General features: G+C 41.3%; 1 protein-coding gene across 4 annotated transcripts in view; it reads left to right on the top strand.

The window, feature by feature from the left end:
* The window catches only part of scaper (S-phase cyclin A-associated protein in the ER), a 59,666-nt gene that overhangs the window by 30,992 nt on the left and 8,044 nt on the right, over positions 1-20,630 (top strand). For 2 of the 4 annotated variants that reach the window (XM_069685793.1, XM_069685792.1), the window contains 5 exons: positions 3,563-3,678; positions 12,474-12,597; positions 14,966-15,195; positions 16,801-16,956; positions 19,375-19,609. In XM_069685793.1, coding sequence (XP_069541894.1) covers positions 3,563-3,678; positions 12,474-12,597; positions 14,966-15,195; positions 16,801-16,956; positions 19,375-19,609 — 861 coding nt within the window. Of the gene's footprint in view, positions 1-3,562; positions 3,679-12,473; positions 12,598-14,965; positions 15,196-15,294; positions 15,512-16,800; positions 16,957-19,374; positions 19,610-20,630 lie in introns of those variants that run through there. The other 2 variants (XM_069685796.1, XM_069685794.1) reach the window with 2 other exon arrangements.

Below are 20,630 nucleotides of genomic sequence, written 5' to 3'. Positions count from 1 at the left end.
TGATAACATTCTAACAACTGCTGATTACGCCATCACATATGCTAACAGACTCACTTAAAGACGGTGAGTAATGTAAAGTGCCACTGAAACTGCATGGGCCTTAGGTTTGGTATTCAATTATAGAAGACATACATTATTAATCCTCAAGGGGGAATTCACTCTGTTTTTACAAACATGCTACACAAACAAAGGCCTGAAATACACACATGCACAAACAGAACCCTGTGGACATGCACTAATGGAGAGATGTCAGAGTGAGGGGGCTGCACGTGGACGTGCACCCCGAGCAGTTGAGGATTAGGTGCCTTGCTCAGGAAAGAGACTGGTACCTCTCCAGCTAGCAGTCCCAATTCCACGCTTTTTGTCCGATTTTTCAATTATGTTTTAAATCAGGATTAGTGGGACAATCAGTTTTGCATCACTATTTTTATATTAACTGGAAAAAACTATAAATCATTAAAATAGTGATAGTGACTAAATGTTTTTTTGCGACTTTCACCTGGTAATATTTGCAATTTTGATACTATTTGGAATAATTTTGCAGCCCTTGATAAAAAGTTACACTAAAGCCATAGTTACAGTTTATACAAGGTCAACAACCTAAGGATATATAGTTAAGTCCATAACTATGTGATGTTTTAATTGTGACTGCTGATAGAATTTGCGTTAAGCTAATTCTGGTACAAAATATCAAATGGTAACATGTATGTTTAATATTGTACGTGCCATGGTCCTTTTTAATATAAATTATGAAAAAAATGTAAGAAAAAGTTCCATCCAATAGTTGTTGAGACATTTACTCACAACCAGACATCTCCCCCTCAAGGTGGGGCTGTAGTTAAAGTCAGGAGGTTGCAAATGTATCAGGAGGAGTCATTATCTGGGGTTTCCCTTTAATAACATGGGTGGAACATTGTTTTATATCCTGTTCAGTTTGTATGCAAATTCAGCTTACTGTGTACATACTCTGTCACTGTAATTACATACAAACAAGATTTCTGTTGCCCTGTGTGGTTAGGTTTATAAAAAGGATAGATGCTGTTTCCCATTTGCTTAGAAAGTCAACAGCTTAGTTTGCACAAAGATCAACATTCGCAGACCTCAGAGCTGTTATCATGCAAAGTGTGCGTCCTCACAGGATCACTCTGATGTCTGTTTTGTTTTCTGTGGACCATTGCACGCATGGACCACCTGAAGATAGTATGTCATGTAGTCTAAACTTAATCCTCCTCACTCGTATTGTTCCATCATCACAACAGATAAATCTGTCAGCAGAGCAGAAGAGGCACTGACTCGTCGAGGAACTCTTGTCTGGTTTTCACAGGAGACGGCCAGGACTGGGCAGGTCCCAGTCACCCCCTTTAATACCATTTGATAAGCTGCTATGAAAGAGCTGCCTTTTCTCATTTAGCCTAGAAGCTTTTAGGTAGGTGTGTTGATGGGAGGGTTAAGAGAGGGGTTAAGCTGAGCTCAGTGACTGAGACCCAGTTGATTAGGCATGCAAACTGCTGCCAACGCACAGAAAGGAAGTCATTTTAACCAGCCCTGTTTAGACTCTTGAGACTGTCTTTGAGATGTTCTCATTATGTCAAATGTAAAGGGTCTTTTGTGACGTTTAATGTTTTTGTCCCGAACCCTAAACGATTGTTCAGTGCCTCTTCTGTGTGCTTTAACACCGGAATCGAGGAGCAGCTACCTCTGCAGCAGTGGGAGTGAATGACAGACGAAGAGCTTATCTGTAATTTGGTAAAGCGCTCCTCTCTCACTGTGTTCAGGCTTGTTGGCAACTTCCCATCTGCGGAACAAAAGCGATGTGAAGTGGCTGGATTTTCACAGCACTGGAGGAGCCTGTAACCTCATTAGGTGGAGGAGTGACCTGCAGTGTAACACGGCCCTCTGCAAGTTGTGCGAGGAAGGCCGTCCATCAGCGGCTCCCCTCCCGCTCCTCTCCTCCTCCGTCGACCCAGGCACAAACATGCCTGATAGTCAGCGCTCGCTCCTGGCTTTGTACTTGTTGATTTATAAGACACTGTAGCAACAGCATCTGACCCACTGCCAATTACTCCATCATCACAGGAGGGCAGGACTTAACTATTTGCATGTGTTCATAAATCTTATGAACTGTACTGTAAGTGAAGGGAAAGAAGAGAGTAGACCTTTAGAATGATAAAGACAGACACCAATGGACTTAAGTTAACGTTTAAAAATGTTGTCTAAATGAATTTATTCACTTATGAAGTCCTGTCTTTTTAAAATAGTGAAAATTTGTAAAAGAAAAAAGGAGTCAAGCTCACTCATAATAAAGTAATAAAGGGAATGTCAAACAAAGTTTTTATATGGACAAAAAATTGAATAATTATATATCAATAATTAATATTGAAATATAGTAGTAGTAGTAAATTAAAATCCTGTCTAAGACATCAAAAAAGGACGCCAAAAGGCATTTTTCATACGCCCTAAATAGTGCACATTTGAAAACATATATTTTGTAAACCTTGATAGTAATAGAAGTGTTTCACGACAGACAATAAAAACGTTCTGATAAAAAAAAAATTAAATTAAATTAAATTAAATTAAATAACATCACAGAGTAAATGTTTATTTGTAAAGGTGTGTCTTAAGTAGTGAGATGAAACATGGTCTCGCCTCCTCTGGCAGGTTGTTTCAAAGTCTGAGGCCTCTGACAGCAAAACCCCCGTCACCTTTTGTTTTCAGCCTAGACCTTGAAATGGCCAGCAAAGCACTACAAGAGGCTCTCAGACAGCATCGAGGCTAATAGGGGGATAAAAGCTCAGGAATAAAGAGAGGGGCTAGCCCGAGTCTGGCCTTAAACGTGATTAAAATAATAATCATAAATAATCTTAAAATCTTTCCTAAAATCACAAAATCTTTAGTTGAAATAGAGCTAATAAAACATCATTTAAAAGCAGGTTGTAAAAGAAAGTTTGCTATAAGCGCAAAGTATTCAGACCACAAGTAGCTACAAGTGTGAGAGGAGCTCCTCTCTAGGTGTGTGAGGCTGCATCGAGTTAAAAGTTAAAGAAAAGTGTCAGACTAGGATTAGGTGACGCTTTAATCCCTGTAATTACTGACATAATAGGTGAAGAAATATGAATACCCTATCCTTTTTGACTCCAGTGGCTCTGATGCAATATTGATTAAGTTTGATTATGATATGAATATAAGGTTTTTCTGTATCCTAGCCTATTGGAAGTTTTTTTATTGCCCCATAATTAGTTTGGCCGAGTACGTTTTTCTCAGATTCACTTCCCCGTGGTCATCGGTTGAGACCACCCTGGTGCTAACTGGAGCCTGCAGAGCATTTGCCGTCCTCTGAAACCCGACTGTTGTGGGGTGGAGTCGGGTTGTGCACTTTTGAGATTAAACAGGAATACTTCTGGGATCACTTTGTGTCAAATTTCAATCCCTCACCCCTGACGGAGAAAGGAGAGGTTCCCTCTCTGGTGAGAGCCATGTAATCCCCTGTCCAGCCTGTTGCTCTTTGTCCCCCTGACTGTAGCTCTGTTTCACTGTCTCTCTCTCTCTCCCTCTGCTACAACAGAACAATGCAGACCAAGTGGCCTTCCAAGTGGGCGGCGGCCTATCGGCTCTGGAACAAATTCTGCAGGTCATCACTGCTGCCTCCACACCCACTGCCGTTCCCCGTATTCCTCACAAGTGAGTACAGACACCAAGTTACAGTAATAATACTTTCACTAACACAAAGATATACTTCAATACATAAAATGTTTGGTGTGTTCAGATATGTTTCTGTAATTTAACACAATTTAAACAAACAAAAGAAAGAACAGTATCTTTGCCCTTCAGTTTATTATCATGACTTAATCAAGTTTCTGTCTGAAGCCAGCAGGGTGAGCTGTCTCTTTAGCTTCTGATCGGAACAGCTTGATTTTGGAAATGCTGACCAGTTGTGTTCGAGATCAGTGGTGACTTTAGCCATGAGTGACAGTGATCTTTTTCAGTAGGTGGAAGTCTACATTTACACATCTGGTTTCTGTTAATTTCCCCTGTTTTAATATTTTTATCTGGTATTTTTTTTTTATGTTCAGTCGCAATAGATTATTCCTTCTAAAGTAATAATCGAATGTCATTTTTGAAAACTCATAGTTTCGAACTGTTCAAATATCTATTTTTGTGCAATATGTCCACAATAGGGCATACCAATACAACAAGAGACAAACTTGCTTGAAAAGATATATTGAACATAAACATGCCTTTTAAAAGATCAACATAATTCAAACATAATTAAATTATATTAATCAATAATTAGGTTACGGTAAAACAGAAATTCAGCGCTCCAAGCGAGCTGTGCTGTAACACGTATAAAACAAAACATGTCTTTTTAAAAAACCAACATAGCTACACCTGTCTGTTACGCTGGGGATGAATATCTCTCTCTCTCTCCGGCCGGTCACTCTCCGCTGTCATCCCCACACGGTTGTTGTATTAGCTCGTTTCAGCTCGACTAAAGTTAATTATTAACGTATAAAGTGACGTGAAGAGAGTGCACCTGAGGACATACAAGAACACACGAGAGCTTGCGTGACAGATGCGGTAGTGCTGATTAATTTTAATAATCGGATATCCTTTTTTTTTTTCGGTTATATATTCAAAATTAGAATATTCATTGACAGCCCTATCTCAATCTCTTCTAAGACTGATAGCTGCTATCAAAGCTGTACTCAAATAAGTTAATAATATAGTGAATAATTTCAAGAGACTGAAATTGACTGGCAGTACACCTTAATCACTGACTAAAGTCAACACAGTTTTCTTTTTGGTAGTGTAGGTTTTTATGTGTGGCGCTAAACGTTAGCCAGAGAGTCTAAACAATTAAAAACGAGAAGCAAAAATTTAATCTGCTCATCCTCTTTGAAAAAGTAGCTGATTAATCCATTCTGTTTAATGTCGTCTGCTCTCTACTGTATATTCACAAGGCTTCAAACAGCTGTTGCATTCTTTTCTTCCACTCACTTTGCTCAGACTGTATCCTTTCTCTGACCTCACTGACAGCACACTTCTTTATTTGCTCCTTGTGATTGTTTTTCTAATATAATGTGAGTGAGCTAATCTCAGTTTACCTACTTCATCACTGTTTATAATTACTTCATCTCCATAAATATCCTCAAAATGTACTATTGAGTAACAGCGCTGCCGTTCTACACCGGGAAAACATTTCCATACTGTGATCAATTTGTGTTCATTCTTTTCTCTGGAAACACAGAAAGCACATGTGTCTCATCTATCATTTAGAGTGCAGAGTATTTTTGAGTTGTGGGTCTGGGGTTTGCATGGCCCGCCAGTAGATAACCTCAGAGAGGCGGCCGCGCTCACTAGTGGGACTCTGTAATGGACTCGAATGGCCTTGCTCTCCCATTCATTAGCATTTACTGGTCTCTGAATCTCTGCTAATGGACAAATGCTTCTTATATTTATAAGGCTTTTAAAGGGCATCACATGTATATTGATTTTTCTGAGACTCTCTCTTCCTCAATCATTGTAATCTGGTGGAATTTAAAGCAGACTTCTGAACTGGAAGAAATGTTGTTGTCTTAAACAGAGAGTCTCCTTGTACAGAGAGTTTGTTTGCAGATGACGGTGCATGCAAATAATACCTGCATGGCTTATAAGACATCTGACATGCTGTGGTGGAGGAAGAGGAGACAGGACATTTAAACTCTGTAGTGTAATTATAAAAGAGGTATGAGAGTTTTACACTAGATTTACACCAGTCACACACACACACCATGACACAGACACACATGATGGTGTGTTCAAGGCCTAACAGGTTATTTTAGTAGCTTGTTTAGAAACAAACAAAGGGCAGCCTGCCTGTCACTTAGTCCTGTGCTGATAATACTGCAGGACCCTGGAGAGCTTTGCTGAACTGAACATAAGCTCATGATGTGGAAACTTTCACCCTGACCACATTTGTTGTAAACAGTAGCTTCTGTAGTGTGGATTTAAATGATCCATCTGTAGCTATTATAATGTATAATACTAATTTATGAATTAATGTAGTTATTACAATACAGATGTGTAAGCGACAACGTGTTTTCCAATAAAAGGTTGTGTTTTAGAGGAAATTTAGACAATTTGACTCGAACAAACACCGCTGACTTTTTAAATGAACTTGTGTAAACCATGTAACATGCAGGAGAGGTCACACGTTTTAACCTTGTAATGCAGCCCAGTCAGGTCAGTGGTGACGAGATGCAACACAAGGACGCAGCCCGTCTGTCTACTTATCACCATCCGTCATCTGGATCGCTGTGTGGCCTAATGGGCTGATATACAGACGCTAGCCCCAGAGTGCGCTACATTATCTGTTTACAGCGATGCTGTCGTATTGATCACCTCCTCCCACCAGATAAGCAGAGTGATTTACAAAAAAGGCAGCTGCGGAGATGCTCCTGCCGTATCTCTCCCCGGGGAGGCTGATTCCATATTGTTACCATTACATTAATGAGCTAATTCCTCTGCGAGGTTTCGCTAATGTCCTGGTGTAACCCTGTGGTCACTGGAATGTGGAGATCATGGTGTATGCAGCCAGTCATTAACTTCAGCTGCAGAGACTATAGTACAACACAGAAGACACAATAACATCCCTAAAGTTAGCATGTAGTTTTTTGTGAACAAGATGGATTTTTACCTTCAATTATCTTTATTTTGTTGTTTATTTGATATTTTCTTTATCTATATTAAATCTTTAAAATGTTGCTATGACCAAATGTCGCTATGACCAATGAAATATTAGCATTTTTGCTTAAAAGAGTACTTGAAATCGATCATTAAATTTGTTGCAAATAAAGTCTATAGATCAACCAATTTTTTTAGCGATGATGATAACAACATCTTTAGTTTTCAGGCAGGGGCTGCATTGTGGTGTAGTGGTAAGCGGTGTTACCTCACAGCGACAAGTTCCTGGTTCAAATCCTAGTACAGACGTAGTGGGCCTTTCTGTGTGGAGTATGCATGTTCTTCCCGTGCGTGTGTGGGTTTCCTCCGGGTACCCCGGCTTCCTCCCACAGTCCAAAGACATGCTCATTAGGTTTATTAGGGTGACTCTTAATTGCCTGTAAGTGTTAGTGTGAGCGTGACTGGTAGTCGCTCTCTCTAAGTCAGCCCTGTGATTGACTGGCAGTCAGTCCAGGGTGTAGCCCACCTCTCGCCCAATGACAGCTGGGATAGGCTCCAGCCCTCCTGAACAGGATTAGCGGTATAGATAGTGGATGAATGGATGTTAACAGTTAACAAATCAAGAAGGACCTTTTATTAATAGTGCATATTAACAGTTACACCAAGGCCAGTGTCAAAAATGACAAGAATCTTTTTTTTGGCCTGTATTTCTGTCTTCCAATAGGGGTCACTGAAGAAAGGTGAGGAACAAGATTCATGCTTGTGAAGAAACTCACAACTTGTGCTTTTGAAAAATCGTCTATCATAGTTTGGAAAGAGAGAGAATCTAATTCTCTTCTTTAAAATCAAACAGGTGATCGCCAGAGGAGGGTTTAGGAGTCCTTGGACATTGTGTGTTAACCCAATTTGTATTTCCACCTCTGTCTCACATGACCTGGTGTATCCTGTGAAATCAAACCTGCTACCTGTGGTTTTATTTCAGGATGTTTTCCACCATTTGTGTTTGTGTGTGTGTGCGCGCACACTCGTGCTTCTGTGCATGACGGTGTGTGACGGCTCATCAGATTTCTTTCCCCTTCATACCTGGCCAGTGTGGCACGACAGCCAGAGTAGATGTCTTGGAAGCACTCAGGGTATCGGAGAGATCAACAGCAGAATCAAATTAAATGTCATTTAGATAGCAGTGAATGAAGGGATTGTTTGACCGCACAAGGAAATGGATTTGCTCCTCACCTTTTATTTTGGCTTAGGATTCTTTTTCTTCCCCTGAACACAAATTTACCCTGTTTAAGAGGCAGGGACTCAACCTGATCTGGAAGTTGGTCAGATTTCTGCAGCGTCGCTCCAGTCAGGCTTGACTGGGCGCATAGGAAACACACTGAGAGGGCGAGAAATGTGAGACTCAGGTTGAGGAGCACAGATCTCAGGGTTGATAAGGCCGGGCAGTGACAAAAAGCAGAAAGAGCTTTTTTACGTGCTGGTTGTCAACTGGATTGAGAGTTGGCTATTCATCACAGTAAATGGACTTGGTTAAAAGACTTATACAATCTCTTTTTATTTATTGATTCTACAGTGGACGAAGCAAAATGTATGTACGATTCGAGTCCAGCACAAATATCCGTGCGTATTGTATTGATCGTATCGCATCGCATCGCATTGAGCGTATCATATTGATCGTATCGTATTGATTGTATTGAGCATATTGCATTGACGGTATCGTATCGTATTGAGCGCATCCTATCGTATTGATCTTATTGATCATATCGTATTGAGCGTATCGTATCACATTAATCATATCTTATCGTATTGAGCGTATCGTATTGATTGTATCGTATTGAGCGCATCATATTGTGTTGAACACATCGTGTCGTATTGAGCGTATCGTATCACACTGATCATATCGTATCGTATTGAGCGTATCACATTGATCATATCATATCGTATTGAGCGTATCATATTGATTGTATCGTATCGTATTGAGCGTATCGTATTGATTGTATCGTATTGAGCACATCATATCGTGTTGAACGCATTGTATCGTGTTGATCGTATCGTATTGATTGTATCATATTGATCGTATCGTACCGCATTGATTGTATCCTATCACATTGTATTGAGCCTATTGTATTGATCGTATCGTATCATATTGATCCTATCGTATTGATCGTATCATATCATACTGAATTGAGCGTATCGTATCGTGTTGATTGTATCTTATTGTATTGACCGTATGGTTTTAAGTGTATCGTAATCTTATTGTATTGTAGCATTTCGTTTCGTTCAAAGGCGTTAATTCTATTCTATTAATTTTACCCAGGCAGTGAAATCCAAACCCTTTAGGAATAGTTTTTCTTTTTCTAGTCTTGTTTATCAGCCTTTACCTATGATTAATTGATGTTGAGTATATATTTACCCACCAGTTCTCTATGTTATTGTGTAAGGACCTGTTGACCACCCAGGCAGGGCCCCAGAGGGCTGCAGGGGGGCGACACAGGATCAGGTGCGCTCCAGCCCTCTACCTCTTGGCCTCATTTCTCTATGGATCTAAATAGCTTTACAGGCGAAATAAAGCTGCCAGTGTAGGTGTGCAGATAACATCACTCATTATTTGCTTTTCCCTCTCTCTTTTAATCTCCAGTGTCAGATCTATCGTGTTAGTCCACCATTTAAAACCTGAACATGAAGAAAGTTTACTGCTTTTTTTGCTTTTTAGAGTGATCATGCAGTTGATGGTGATAAATAGTAGCTTTTGTCATTTTGGGTAAATGTAAAGCACAATCTCTCAATGTAATAAGAACCCCAATAACAGTGTAGGTGGAGGAATGTTGCCCGCCTAGATGGACTGGCACTCATCAGTCCTCTGAAAGTTTTTGTGCAACGTGAGACCGGGCAGCGCGGCACTTTACCAAATTGTTCCTTAAAATCTTTCACTGGTGCTGTCATTGAGGGGCATTGAGATAGTGAGATTCCCAGAGAGGGCGGACTATCAGGTGTCGTACTCATCAAGCTCAATTAGGTGGGAGGAAACCAAAGACAGATCACTGTGAAGGTTCATTGTACAGGCTGGTGTAAGGGCATAACTCAAACATGCCTTTGACAGCCTCCTCATTTGTTCAGAGATGACCAAAGACAAGCCTGATTAGCTGCCTTACAAAGCAATTGCATGCTCATTACAGAAGCAGTTGAGTGAGTCGATTGTGAAGCAAGAGGGGCCGGCCTGTCTTGTCAGAAGTGAAGTGATTTAATTAGAATATGCTCGTCAGGTTGGGGACAGAAATAAAGCAATGTCTTGAACGTAATTTCTAAAAAGGGTTAATTATTTGTGTGTCATGCTACTTTTAGAAAATCTTCTTTTTGTAATAAAAAGCTTAATTTTACACGAACCACTTTATACTATATATAATATAGTTTTATTTCATGGACGTATGCATTATACTTAGGGGGATCCCAAATAGCATTTCAAAAAATAAGAAAAAGCATGTCTTGGGAAGGCTAAATATTGGAAAACAACATGGACATTGTGTCTAAATTAAACAAACAATGTGTCTAACTAGGCTCTAAAAACAATTTTATACGATACATGGGAAAGCAGCATTTGAAAAGTTGATAGACCGACCTAAAAGTTTGTTAAAGCTCCTGTGAAGAGTTTTTTGCTGGATATGAAACAGTCTGAAATTAATTCAGATTTCTCTATATGACTTACAAAAGCAAACCAGACCATCAGCGACAAGATTGATTATTTCTGTATAGTTATTTTTAATACCTGAAACCAATGGCGGGGTGTCAGATGAAGCAATTAACTGCACGCTGCCTTTGTTTACATTTTTCAAGGGCAAAGATTTAAAGTGAGTGTTACATATGACTGTTAAAGAAAGCAGGATCAGATTTTTTGTTAAAAACCACCACTTAAGCATGTACAGGATAAAAACAACAAAGAGATAAGAGGTACGGCTTTGTCCACAGGGGGCGCCAAAATCGACCCAAACCAAAAGTTCCTCAAAATAGCTTTAACTTCACAAAATACCAAGCAAAATTTAATTCAAAAACCACACACTTTCATTCCAAGTTTCAGAAAGTTGAAGTCTGTGGAAACAAACAAAAAGATATCTTGATGAGCTGACCGAAAGGAACAATTTAATATCCCATTGTACAAAGCTCATGACTTCATGCCAGCATTCCAACAAGAATTGAAGCTTTTATTGAAGACCTGATGACACTGCTTCCCATGCATGCTTTGTGAAATATATAAAGCCAAACTTTGGTAGGAGTAGAACACCAAATCTCAGTTGTCATAGGTGTAACCTGAACGCTACCATTGACCAAGATGAACTTTATCCGGCTGTGGTTTAAACCGCTCTTTGACAGTAATCAAGTCAGTCCTGCATAGTCATTTTATCTCTCATAGGTCATATGATAGCCCAACTATTGTACACTAGATGATCTAAAAACCAGGATAGTGACTTAAGGCACCTGAAGTAACTCCTGTCCTTTGGAAGAGTGTACGAGACAGCTACCACAGCTTGAGTTACACAAGCTTTGTGAAGCACGTAGTTTTACTACAGTGTTTGAGAAAAAGGAGTTGAGTTGTCATTTCGGTATTTGCATAGAAGCTGATCTTTGTCCCAAGTTCAGCAGAGAATCAGAGTCTGGACGGCTGCACATAGCATGGTTTTGTTGGGATCTCATGTTACCTCAACTCTTACTCCACACAGACTGCTCTATCAGTGCACTTAACGTTTTACTCAGGCTGCATGTATGCTTTAATACAATTACTGTCTATATAGCTGCCTTAAAGGACATTAACAATTTGCAAACAGGCTTTGCTCTGCTTGTGCTCTCAGGTGGACGGAAGCTTTGATGTTCGATTTGGACACTATCCGATCACTCAAAATAAAGTGCTTCTCGCATTAACGCCACATTCCACGTCTGACAGCTTAACTCTGCAATGTCAATAATGATGCAGCAAGACGACTGATCCGTCCGCTTGCGAATGCGGAGCAAAGAATAGAGGCAGTTATTGACAGACTTGGGGCTGCCTCAGCCTAATCTATTTTCCTTTACCATGCCAGCGTGGTTCGACCGAAAACGTACAGCAGATGTGAAGGTTTTGGTAGATATCAAAATGTTTACCAGTTGGAATAAACACGGCCTACTTTAGGCGCTGGAGAGGCAGATTCCTTTCTTGCAGTGAGCAGATAGGACACGCCATTCCGCCAATGGCTAAAATATACAGTTGTCAGAAAATATTAACTGATGAAACAGGGCTGAGGGGGAGTAGCAGTCAAAGCAGAACGATTGGTCAGTTATCTGAAGCATTAATCTTCTCTGGGGCTTGTTTAAGAGCAGACATAATACAGAGGCATGCTTACTGGCCGCTGCCTGGCGGCTGTGAGGAGCTGCTGAGAGGAATAGTTTTATCTCTCCAGTGGAAATGCTGCACCGTCTCAGCCGAGATGGGACTGAGATTGCGCTCAGCTCCTCTGAAGGTGGCTGCAGTGAGGGGTGAGGGGAGTATCCGCATAAGTAGCCGATACGAGTGTTTTTATTCCTCATATCTGCTTCCTTACTCGCGCTGTCAGTGAGATATGCTTTTTGACATGTGAAGACAAACTGCATCCTTAAAGAACTACAAATACCGAAGAGTGTGTTTGGCTTCCTGATGAGTGCTGATAGTCTTGTCATTGCCCAGGGCTAGACATTCACATCACAGTAGAAGTGTTTCTTTAACGAATCACAAGGGGGGGGTAACCGTCTGCCTTGAAATGTTCTTTAAAATTCATTATTAATTATGGTTGGTGTTTTTTCTCTCTTAGATCCCTCTGTGCTGCTGTACACACCTACTACCTGGCATGTTCCTGCTGCCCCCTCAACTGCTCCTATGTGCTGTTTAGCAACAAGATAGCACTCCTCATGGACCTGCTGCTGCATCAGCTAACAGTAAGTTTACGCTTCACGGCTGAGGCCATCACATGCATCATGGTTCTTAAATGATGCAATGAGACTCAATATTCAAATGAGTTTGTGCCAATACCATTATTTTTATTCGTATTAAGTAGAGTAAATGTAGAGGAGCTGTTGAGTATGTGTGGATACAAGCCATTCACCGCAACATCAAAGTGTTTCGTACGTAGCCACACATAAATGTAGCGTTCTTATTTAACCCTGCCTGTTTTCTTAACGTTAATCTGTTGATGAACAGCGCTTTGCCCGCTGTAAAAACTATGCCTTATTGCAGGTGTCGGTTCTTGCCACAATGTTAATGAAAGACAGAGAAAGACACAAGCCAGCGAGAAACAAACTGTTACCCAACCTCTCCACAGATGCCTCCAGACTAGGGAATGTGAGAGCGCAGGCAGGCTGCGTTGCGGCGACATGTCAGCCCATATCCTTCAGCACTCTGTAAGAAGGACTGTAAACATCAGCCCACTCCAAACATCTAACGGTGGCGGCGCGCTGGGGCCGCCTTCACTCGCAGGCAACACACACACAGGACAAGGCACAGGCACAGGGCTGTGGTACATGCATGAACTCTACTGGGGCTTCGTTCTCCAGCGCCGAGTTCCAATCCAGAGCAGTCATATTTCCTCAGGGCACACAGGGAGAGGTTAGCCCGTACGCTTCAGTTTATATAAAACATATCCCAGCAGCTGCTCTGCTGACTGACATATCCAGCAGCACTGCAGGAGACAAACTAACTGTTCTCCATTTGTTCAACGCAGATTAAGAAAGTGGCTTAAAAAATGTCATCCTGCTTTTTCTAATTTACACCTCAGACTACAACGTTTAAATTCTGCACAACTATTTAATCTTTATTGTGTTTTATTTGCCGACTGAGTGCGTATTCCTGTGCCTGTCTGTGTTCTGGTATGTGTGTGTGAGCGGTGGGGGTTGCGCTGCCATATGAGCATGTACCCTTTTAATTAGATTTGTGGAGAATGTCGGTGGATTTACCTTCGCTGTCAGCATTCACCCAAACCATTAGACCAAATGAGAGGGTTTTATCATTGCAAGGTTTTCTACGTTACACAGTAGCACTGCACTATTAGTCGTGATCTCTACTCATGACTACTCTAATTTCTTTCTTCAGCATTTTTATTTGAGCTTCATTCTTGTTTGATTATAGATCCTTCTTTTTACATCCCTACATGTTAACAACAGCTTTTTTTTTGTCATCTCTCTGGCTAAGGAAATGCCTACTATACACTTTTTATCATAGCTATACAACTCACAGGAGTATAGTCCACTAATTTGGGGCCTAAAGCTGTAAGGGTGGGATAATATATCGATATGGCAATATGTCGTCTTCCTGACTCGTGCAATACAATTATCGATAGGCTGATGCCAAATAGCGATATTTTAATTTACAAATATTTTATCTTGCACCTTTTTAGGGGCATTTTGTTTTCTTCAGTTAATCACAAATATAAGATAAGATAGACTTTATTGACACTTGTTACAAAAGCTTAAAGTAAAGGACAGGGTAAAACAAGTGATAGATTAAAAAAAATGCAAGACAATAAAATACAATAATACTATTAATAATAAATATATACACTATGTGCACCTTTCACTTATTGTGGATGTAACGTTTTTGTACAAAAAAATCGCACCAAGTCAAAAACACACACGGTGTGTATCATAGTAATGTGGTTGTAGTAAATTGAAATATTCCATAATAAATAACAATTGCACATGAAAAGTAGTTGCACAAAGACATAAGACAAAATTGCACGGTATGGATGAGGTAATAAAAATGCAGAAATATATGTAGTGAAGTATATTATACTATAATAATATATTACAGTTGATATGCATAAATAGTAGATGATAGTAAAATATAAATGTTTTGAATATAATATGTGTAGTTATAAATTATGAATAACCTGAGAAACAGTGCACAGTAGCAGCCATGTAATGACTGATGGATGAGTTACAGAGAAGTATTGTGATCTGATGTTAAAGAAATCATGATGCATCATTACATGATTATCTTGCAATATATCAATTATCGCAGAATCGCTGTATCATGATATTATCGTATAGTGTATCGTAACATGAGTTACCCCTATAAAGCTGGTGAGTAATAAACTGAGTAATAACACAGAAAAAGGCTTTTTCTAAACAGGATATTTAATGTTGGCCGTCATTTGTCCATACTTCTACATTCTGTGGGTAATGTGTTTAAAAGCGTCTTGATGCTCTTAGATATAATGCAGCTGACAGGGTGAAAGAATGAAGCTTAATTAATTGCTTAATCACAAGAAGACGTCTCATATTAAAACATTATTTTCTCCTATTCTTCCAGCTGTATGTCCCAGAAGAGGACAAATCCATTTTTGGGCGCAGTGTGAACAAACAAGTCTTTGAGGGCTTGACGACAGGCCTGCTGCAGACCATTGCTACCATCCTTGGCTCCCTGTTCCCACATATCCCTGAGTCCGGACAAGGCGAAAAGACATGGATTTCCTCCCCAGATGCCAAGGTCAAGAGCTCTGCCACAGAGTCCTTCAACACTCGCACACAAGACCTCATCAGGTATTTTCCTTTCAAAGCTCTTTACTACTCTCACCCTGCTCCTCCTCCTCCTACATGGCACCTCTCTTCCTCATCTCATGACCTTTTTACCTTCTGTAGTACATCCCCCTCCACTCCTCTTGACTGGGTTGAGAGTTGGTCAACCTCTGATTTCCTCCACAGCGTGCTTTATGTGAAGACCGGGCTGACAAAATGTCAGATCTCTTGGAAATGATCCAACAGAGGTAGTGTGAGAATGAGCGCGTATTCTGGCAGCTTTCCAGCTTGTGCTCTTTTTCCACGCATTCAGCGCCACATTTCAAGTAAGAAGTTTTAAAGTAGCATAAACAAAGAGCACTTCCAAGGCTTTGAAAGGTTTTCTTGAACCAGGCATTGGAGCTAGCCGTGTTGGTCTGGGCGGTAGGAGTCCGGGCTCTGTTGGAGAAATGTAGGCTGTGAGGAAACGCAGGCCCGCCCTGATGAAGCCGTGTGGAAGAGTGCTGCCTTTCCACCATCCCTCCCACAAGCCATGATTCATCTGGACGGAGCAGCTGCACAGGCCCACCACTCTCATCCACTGACCCAGTCGTAACCCTGGAGACAGGGGAGGGCCTGAGAAAAATGGTGTCGTCAGACCGGTAATCCCAAGTACGAGCAGAAGATTTACCTCAACTGCCTTCGTATAATGTATAGGCTTGTGAGAAAGGACAACAGATCAAAACATGTGTAGCTCTTGCTGCACTCTCATGATGCAAACCTTCTCAAAGAGAGGAGATCTTCTCTCATTACCAGTTTCTCAGTGTTGCTTTCAATGCTTTTAGCCCCGCTGTCATTGTCATTCATGTTTTCAGTTCATTCTCATTTGATGAGGCACATCAAGTGGCAAGTTCGACCACCAAGCAGGTTGTCAAACTGAGTGCCGGCATTGAGCAGAGCAGTCTGTGTGAGGAAAGATCCTTTCAACCCGAGTAAAGCTGTGGAAGAGGATCAAGTCAAAACAATGGTGCTCGGTTCAAGTGTCAGATGACCTGCAGTGGAGGCTGAAAACGGTCATAATCACCTGTTTTGAGAGGACTTCACTGAGTGACAGATCTAACAATAAAAGGTATGTGAAAGAAGCTGAGAGTCAAGGCAGTCGTAAGAAGAGGAACCCTTTCCTCAAAGTGACCACATCAGCTCCTCGAAAGCCTTGATTGGCAGCTGTAGTGCTCTATAGGTATTCATAAGCTGCTGGTGCCTGAGCTGAGCCCGAAGGCCCAGGCGTACCGGAGCTGTGGGAAGACAGCCCCAGGTCAGCACACTGTCAAGGGCCCAGAGTCGGGCTAGCACAGGGGCCACAACAGCCCTCTAATGACACTATTAGCAGTGATTTGTGGCTGAAAGAGTACAGGGAACATGATCATGAGACCTGTCATTGGCAAAGACAAATTGGAGATATCAGAGTAATAGCAGGGGGTGGAGGGCTTAGGTGAGGTATCTGCTTTCAGCTGCAGTGCTGTGGAAGTATGCACAGTAAAGGCCTTTGTCTGCCTGTGTGAGATGAGCTTTGTACAAAGGAAGTCTCCCAGAGTAAATCCAGGAAAAATGCTATTAACCATTTTTTTTCTCTTCTTGTGTTTCTTCCAGCTACGTCGTAAACATGGGTTTGATTGACAAGCTGTACGGGTGTTTCCTGTCGGTGCAAGGTCCCGTAGATGAGCACCCCAAGATGTCTGCTTTCCTCCAGCAAGCCTCAGCTCTGCTGCACAGCATGTGCAAGCTGTGTTTCGTCGTAACGGGACGGTAAGCATGTCCCTTACTCTGTAAACCACCTTAAACATGCCTGTGATCTCTTGATCCTCCTGTGACACACACACACCTTTCTCTAGGCATCTAACAACAGACACCGAGTCACTGTCAGGTCTTTAAGCCACAAGCATGCATAAAGTCAGGGGGCTCATGGTTACTCAAACAAAGACTGGTTCCTCTGCAATCAGCCAGCAGGTCGTTTCCTCCAGCCAGCTAGCTTGCTAAGCTGTCGTTACTGCAGATAGAGATAGGCATCTACTTGACCCAGCGCTCTGTCACTCACCATAAACCTTAGCCTGCAGCGTGGGGGGAGCCCACCCACGTGTGCTACAGTGACCTCCACGCAGAGAGGTTCAGTGGCGCCGCTGACAGAGGCTAAGCACACAGTCACACCAAGGGACACAATTCCTCTCCTAAGAGGATAAAAATGCTGACGGTGGCAGTAGGGCCAGAAATGCTTTGATGTTGATCCTTTGAGCAGGTTTATGTAGGTACACATCAGGATGATTAAGTTTTCTTCCATCGCTTGGCCGTGCATTACTCCAAAACATTGTCACAGCCTCTTTTGCGTTGCTCAGCGTGCCACTGCACCCTACCAGCTGCAAGGTGCTGCACTGACAATGACCAGCTGTTTCACAACAAGCACCTTCAGCAGGACTATGTTTGTCACTCTATATCTGTGAGAAACTTAGCAACACACTTTGCAGGTTTAATGAGACCAGCGTCATGATCAGTGCAGCAAGCAGCTCTGTGTGTCATGTACAAGAATGCTCAGTGGGCTTGTACAATATTCTGGCCATGCCAGTTGCTGTGTCAGGGGATTATGATGGCATTAGGAGGCTGTGTTCTTGCCTAGCAGCATATTTCACACAGAGCCTGTTGGCTAACATCAAGTATCAGCATGCACTGTAGGATCCATCCAGAGGTCACACACCCTCCATTCTGCATGGCTGCAAATCATAGCTGCTGCTGCGGCTGCTGCACTCTTAAATTGTCTAATTGTCCAGCCAAGGGTTTAGAGTCTTCTGCGTTGTTACTAAGACTAATAAATAACCTTATCACATCAATTACTTCTATTTTCGAAGCATTTATTTTAATTTTTTGTTAAATCTGTCCATGTTTACCTGACGGCACAGAAAGTGATCAAATATGATTCTTAACCTGAATGTCTTTCTTTGATAGCTCCACCCTTGAAACTGTTTTAATCTCCTGCACTAATTCAAAACAAAGCCCTCTCTCTTAACTATCATGCTGATGTTGAAATAAACTTGTTTTAAGGCATTGCTAACGTCATCCTTTCATTGAACATCACATCTAACAAAGCCGGGGATAATACTTGTTAGAAGGAGGAGGCAACCTCAGGGTGGCATCTTGTGGAGACTTACATACAGATCAATTTTGAATCCTCTCATGCGGGCCTTTATTAAGTGTGCCGGAGCAGTCAGCACCTTGTCAGGCAGCTCAGTGCAATCTGCCAGCTCGAGGTTGCTGCCATGAGGTTCATGTCATGACATTACTTTGTTTACTGTAGCCAGAGAGGGAGAGCGGAAGAGCCGATCTTAAATCCTGAAAGTCGTGCATCCAAACTTTCTGGCAGCGATATATTTACTGGTTGAGTCAAAAAGTGAATCTGAGTGGAGGCTCACTGAATGCAAAGAATGAAAAATGAATTGACTCCAGAAGTGAACAGAAGCAGATAAAGAGCAGAGGATGAAAGCAGCTGTGTTCCAATAATTCAATATGCTGCACATTTTTCATTTGTTGCAGGTTAGTGAAGTAATACAGCAGCACACGTGGTCGTATCTCTAATCTATAGTAAAGTCATCTTTAAGCCCTTGTCTTGTGAGTAAATCCAGAGTCTGTCAAGGTCGAGACTGTTTTGGGTTATTATAGTGAGAGAACAATGTGAGGTCAATTTTTTTATATACGCATATGTTGTATGTATACATGTCATGGTATTACAATTTAATATCACAGTTATCCAGGAAATGATAATGGTGATTCTTTATAGCATCCCACTAATCTTTAAAGCATGCATAAAACTCTTTAAATGGTCATTTAACTTTGTGGATAAAATTAACTTTGTTTAAGAAAAACAAATATTCAAAATGTAAACATGCTTCAGTAAGTTACGGTCAGCATTAATCAAACCCCTGGCATATATAAAGGATTAAGTTTTGAAGAAATAAATCAGTGTAGGAGTGAACGTTTTTTCAAGTCGGTATATTTAAAATTATCCTAATAATGGAAATAATGAAAAATAAAAAAAGATTGCTGCTCAATTGGCAGTAAAATTTTGTATCTACCCGTTCCTTATGCTGTGTAGTGTTGCATATCTCTGTTTATTATTTTGCTACTTAAAGTTATCTTTGGTTTTTCTGACTACACCACCTCCCCTCTCTTCCTCTCCAGTGCTCCCAGTATATTCGACAATAAACGCCAGGACCCGACCGGGCTGACGGCCCTGCTGCAGTCCACAGACCTGGTGGGAGTGGTGCACACACTGTATTGTATCCTGCTGCACAGTTTCGCACCAGAGTCTGCTTCCCAGAGTCAGGAGCCCTACGGCCCCGGGGTCATCCAGGTGGCTTTGCAAGGCATCCGCTTCCTCAACAGTTTTGCCCTGCTTGACCTATCTGCCTTCCAGGTATTTATAACAAATTCAAATTATATTATTTTTTAAATTTGTTACAAATAAAAAAATAGCTTTTGGTCAAGAGTTTGTAAGAGTTATAGCTGATACCTTGAATAAGAAATGTAATTTACTTGTGTGTATAAAAAACAACAAGCTATCAAAAAAAATGTCTTAAGATATTTAAATGATCCTCCCTGGATTTAAGAAGCCTGTGTTCATGATCAGATTGATGCTAGTTACTTTCATTAAGAGCCATTAGAAGAGGAGTTACTCTCCCCAGGACAAAGCTGACCTATGGACATGAGCACAGGTGCCCTTTGACCCCAAGGTCAGTTCTTGGGGTTGACTCAAGCCCAGTGGGTTTAGCAGTTAGGAGGGAGCGCGTGTGATTAGCACTGTGCGCAGCGCCGTACATTAACCCAGCGCGAGGAGGAGGAGAGGGCGGCAGCTTCACTTTGCTAAGTCACCACAAAGGCAGAGAGGCACGAGAGCGAGCGAGAATGCTGTTAATTATTTTAATGTCTTGTGGTAATTACTTTGAAGCAGCTTCCTCTCACTGACCCGCCACATTCAGGCAACTCGAAACAGCTGGAAATCAAAGCGTTTCTCTGCCCGAGTTTTATGAACATTTTAAATAATGTTTCTTTTTTTTGCCTGGTGGTTGTAATCACCTTGTGTTTCACATTACTTCATAGCACCAGATAATATGTGCTGCGGTGGATGTATGCGCAGAATTCAGGCTGTTAAGTGAATCCGCTGTAGCGTCAACTCACAATAATGTGTTTTGAGTAGAATTTCAAAGGGTTCAGTGCAATTCATGCAAATTACTGGGTTTTGCTCTGCTTGCATTTTGGCACAATATGCAGCACTGTAATATGTTATCCTTGAAAATACATGCAAAGTTTAAAATGACAGTTACATTTTTGTTATGAGTGAATGTCATCAGTTATGAGCCTGTAAACAGACCTTGTTTTCTCAGGTATTGTGTCATGGATGTTGCAGTGCTAACACACCCAAACTTCCAGCGGAGCAG

This window comes from Semicossyphus pulcher, unplaced genomic scaffold, assembly GCF_022749685.1.
Source record: "Semicossyphus pulcher isolate SPU_LCO1_2020_fin unplaced genomic scaffold, fSemPul1.0.p SCAF_8, whole genome shotgun sequence".
NCBI classification, from domain to species: Eukaryota; Metazoa; Chordata; class Actinopteri; order Labriformes; family Labridae; genus Semicossyphus; species Semicossyphus pulcher.
Note: the sequence above shows the minus strand (reverse complement) of the source record. Positions and strands in the feature narration are given on the sequence as shown.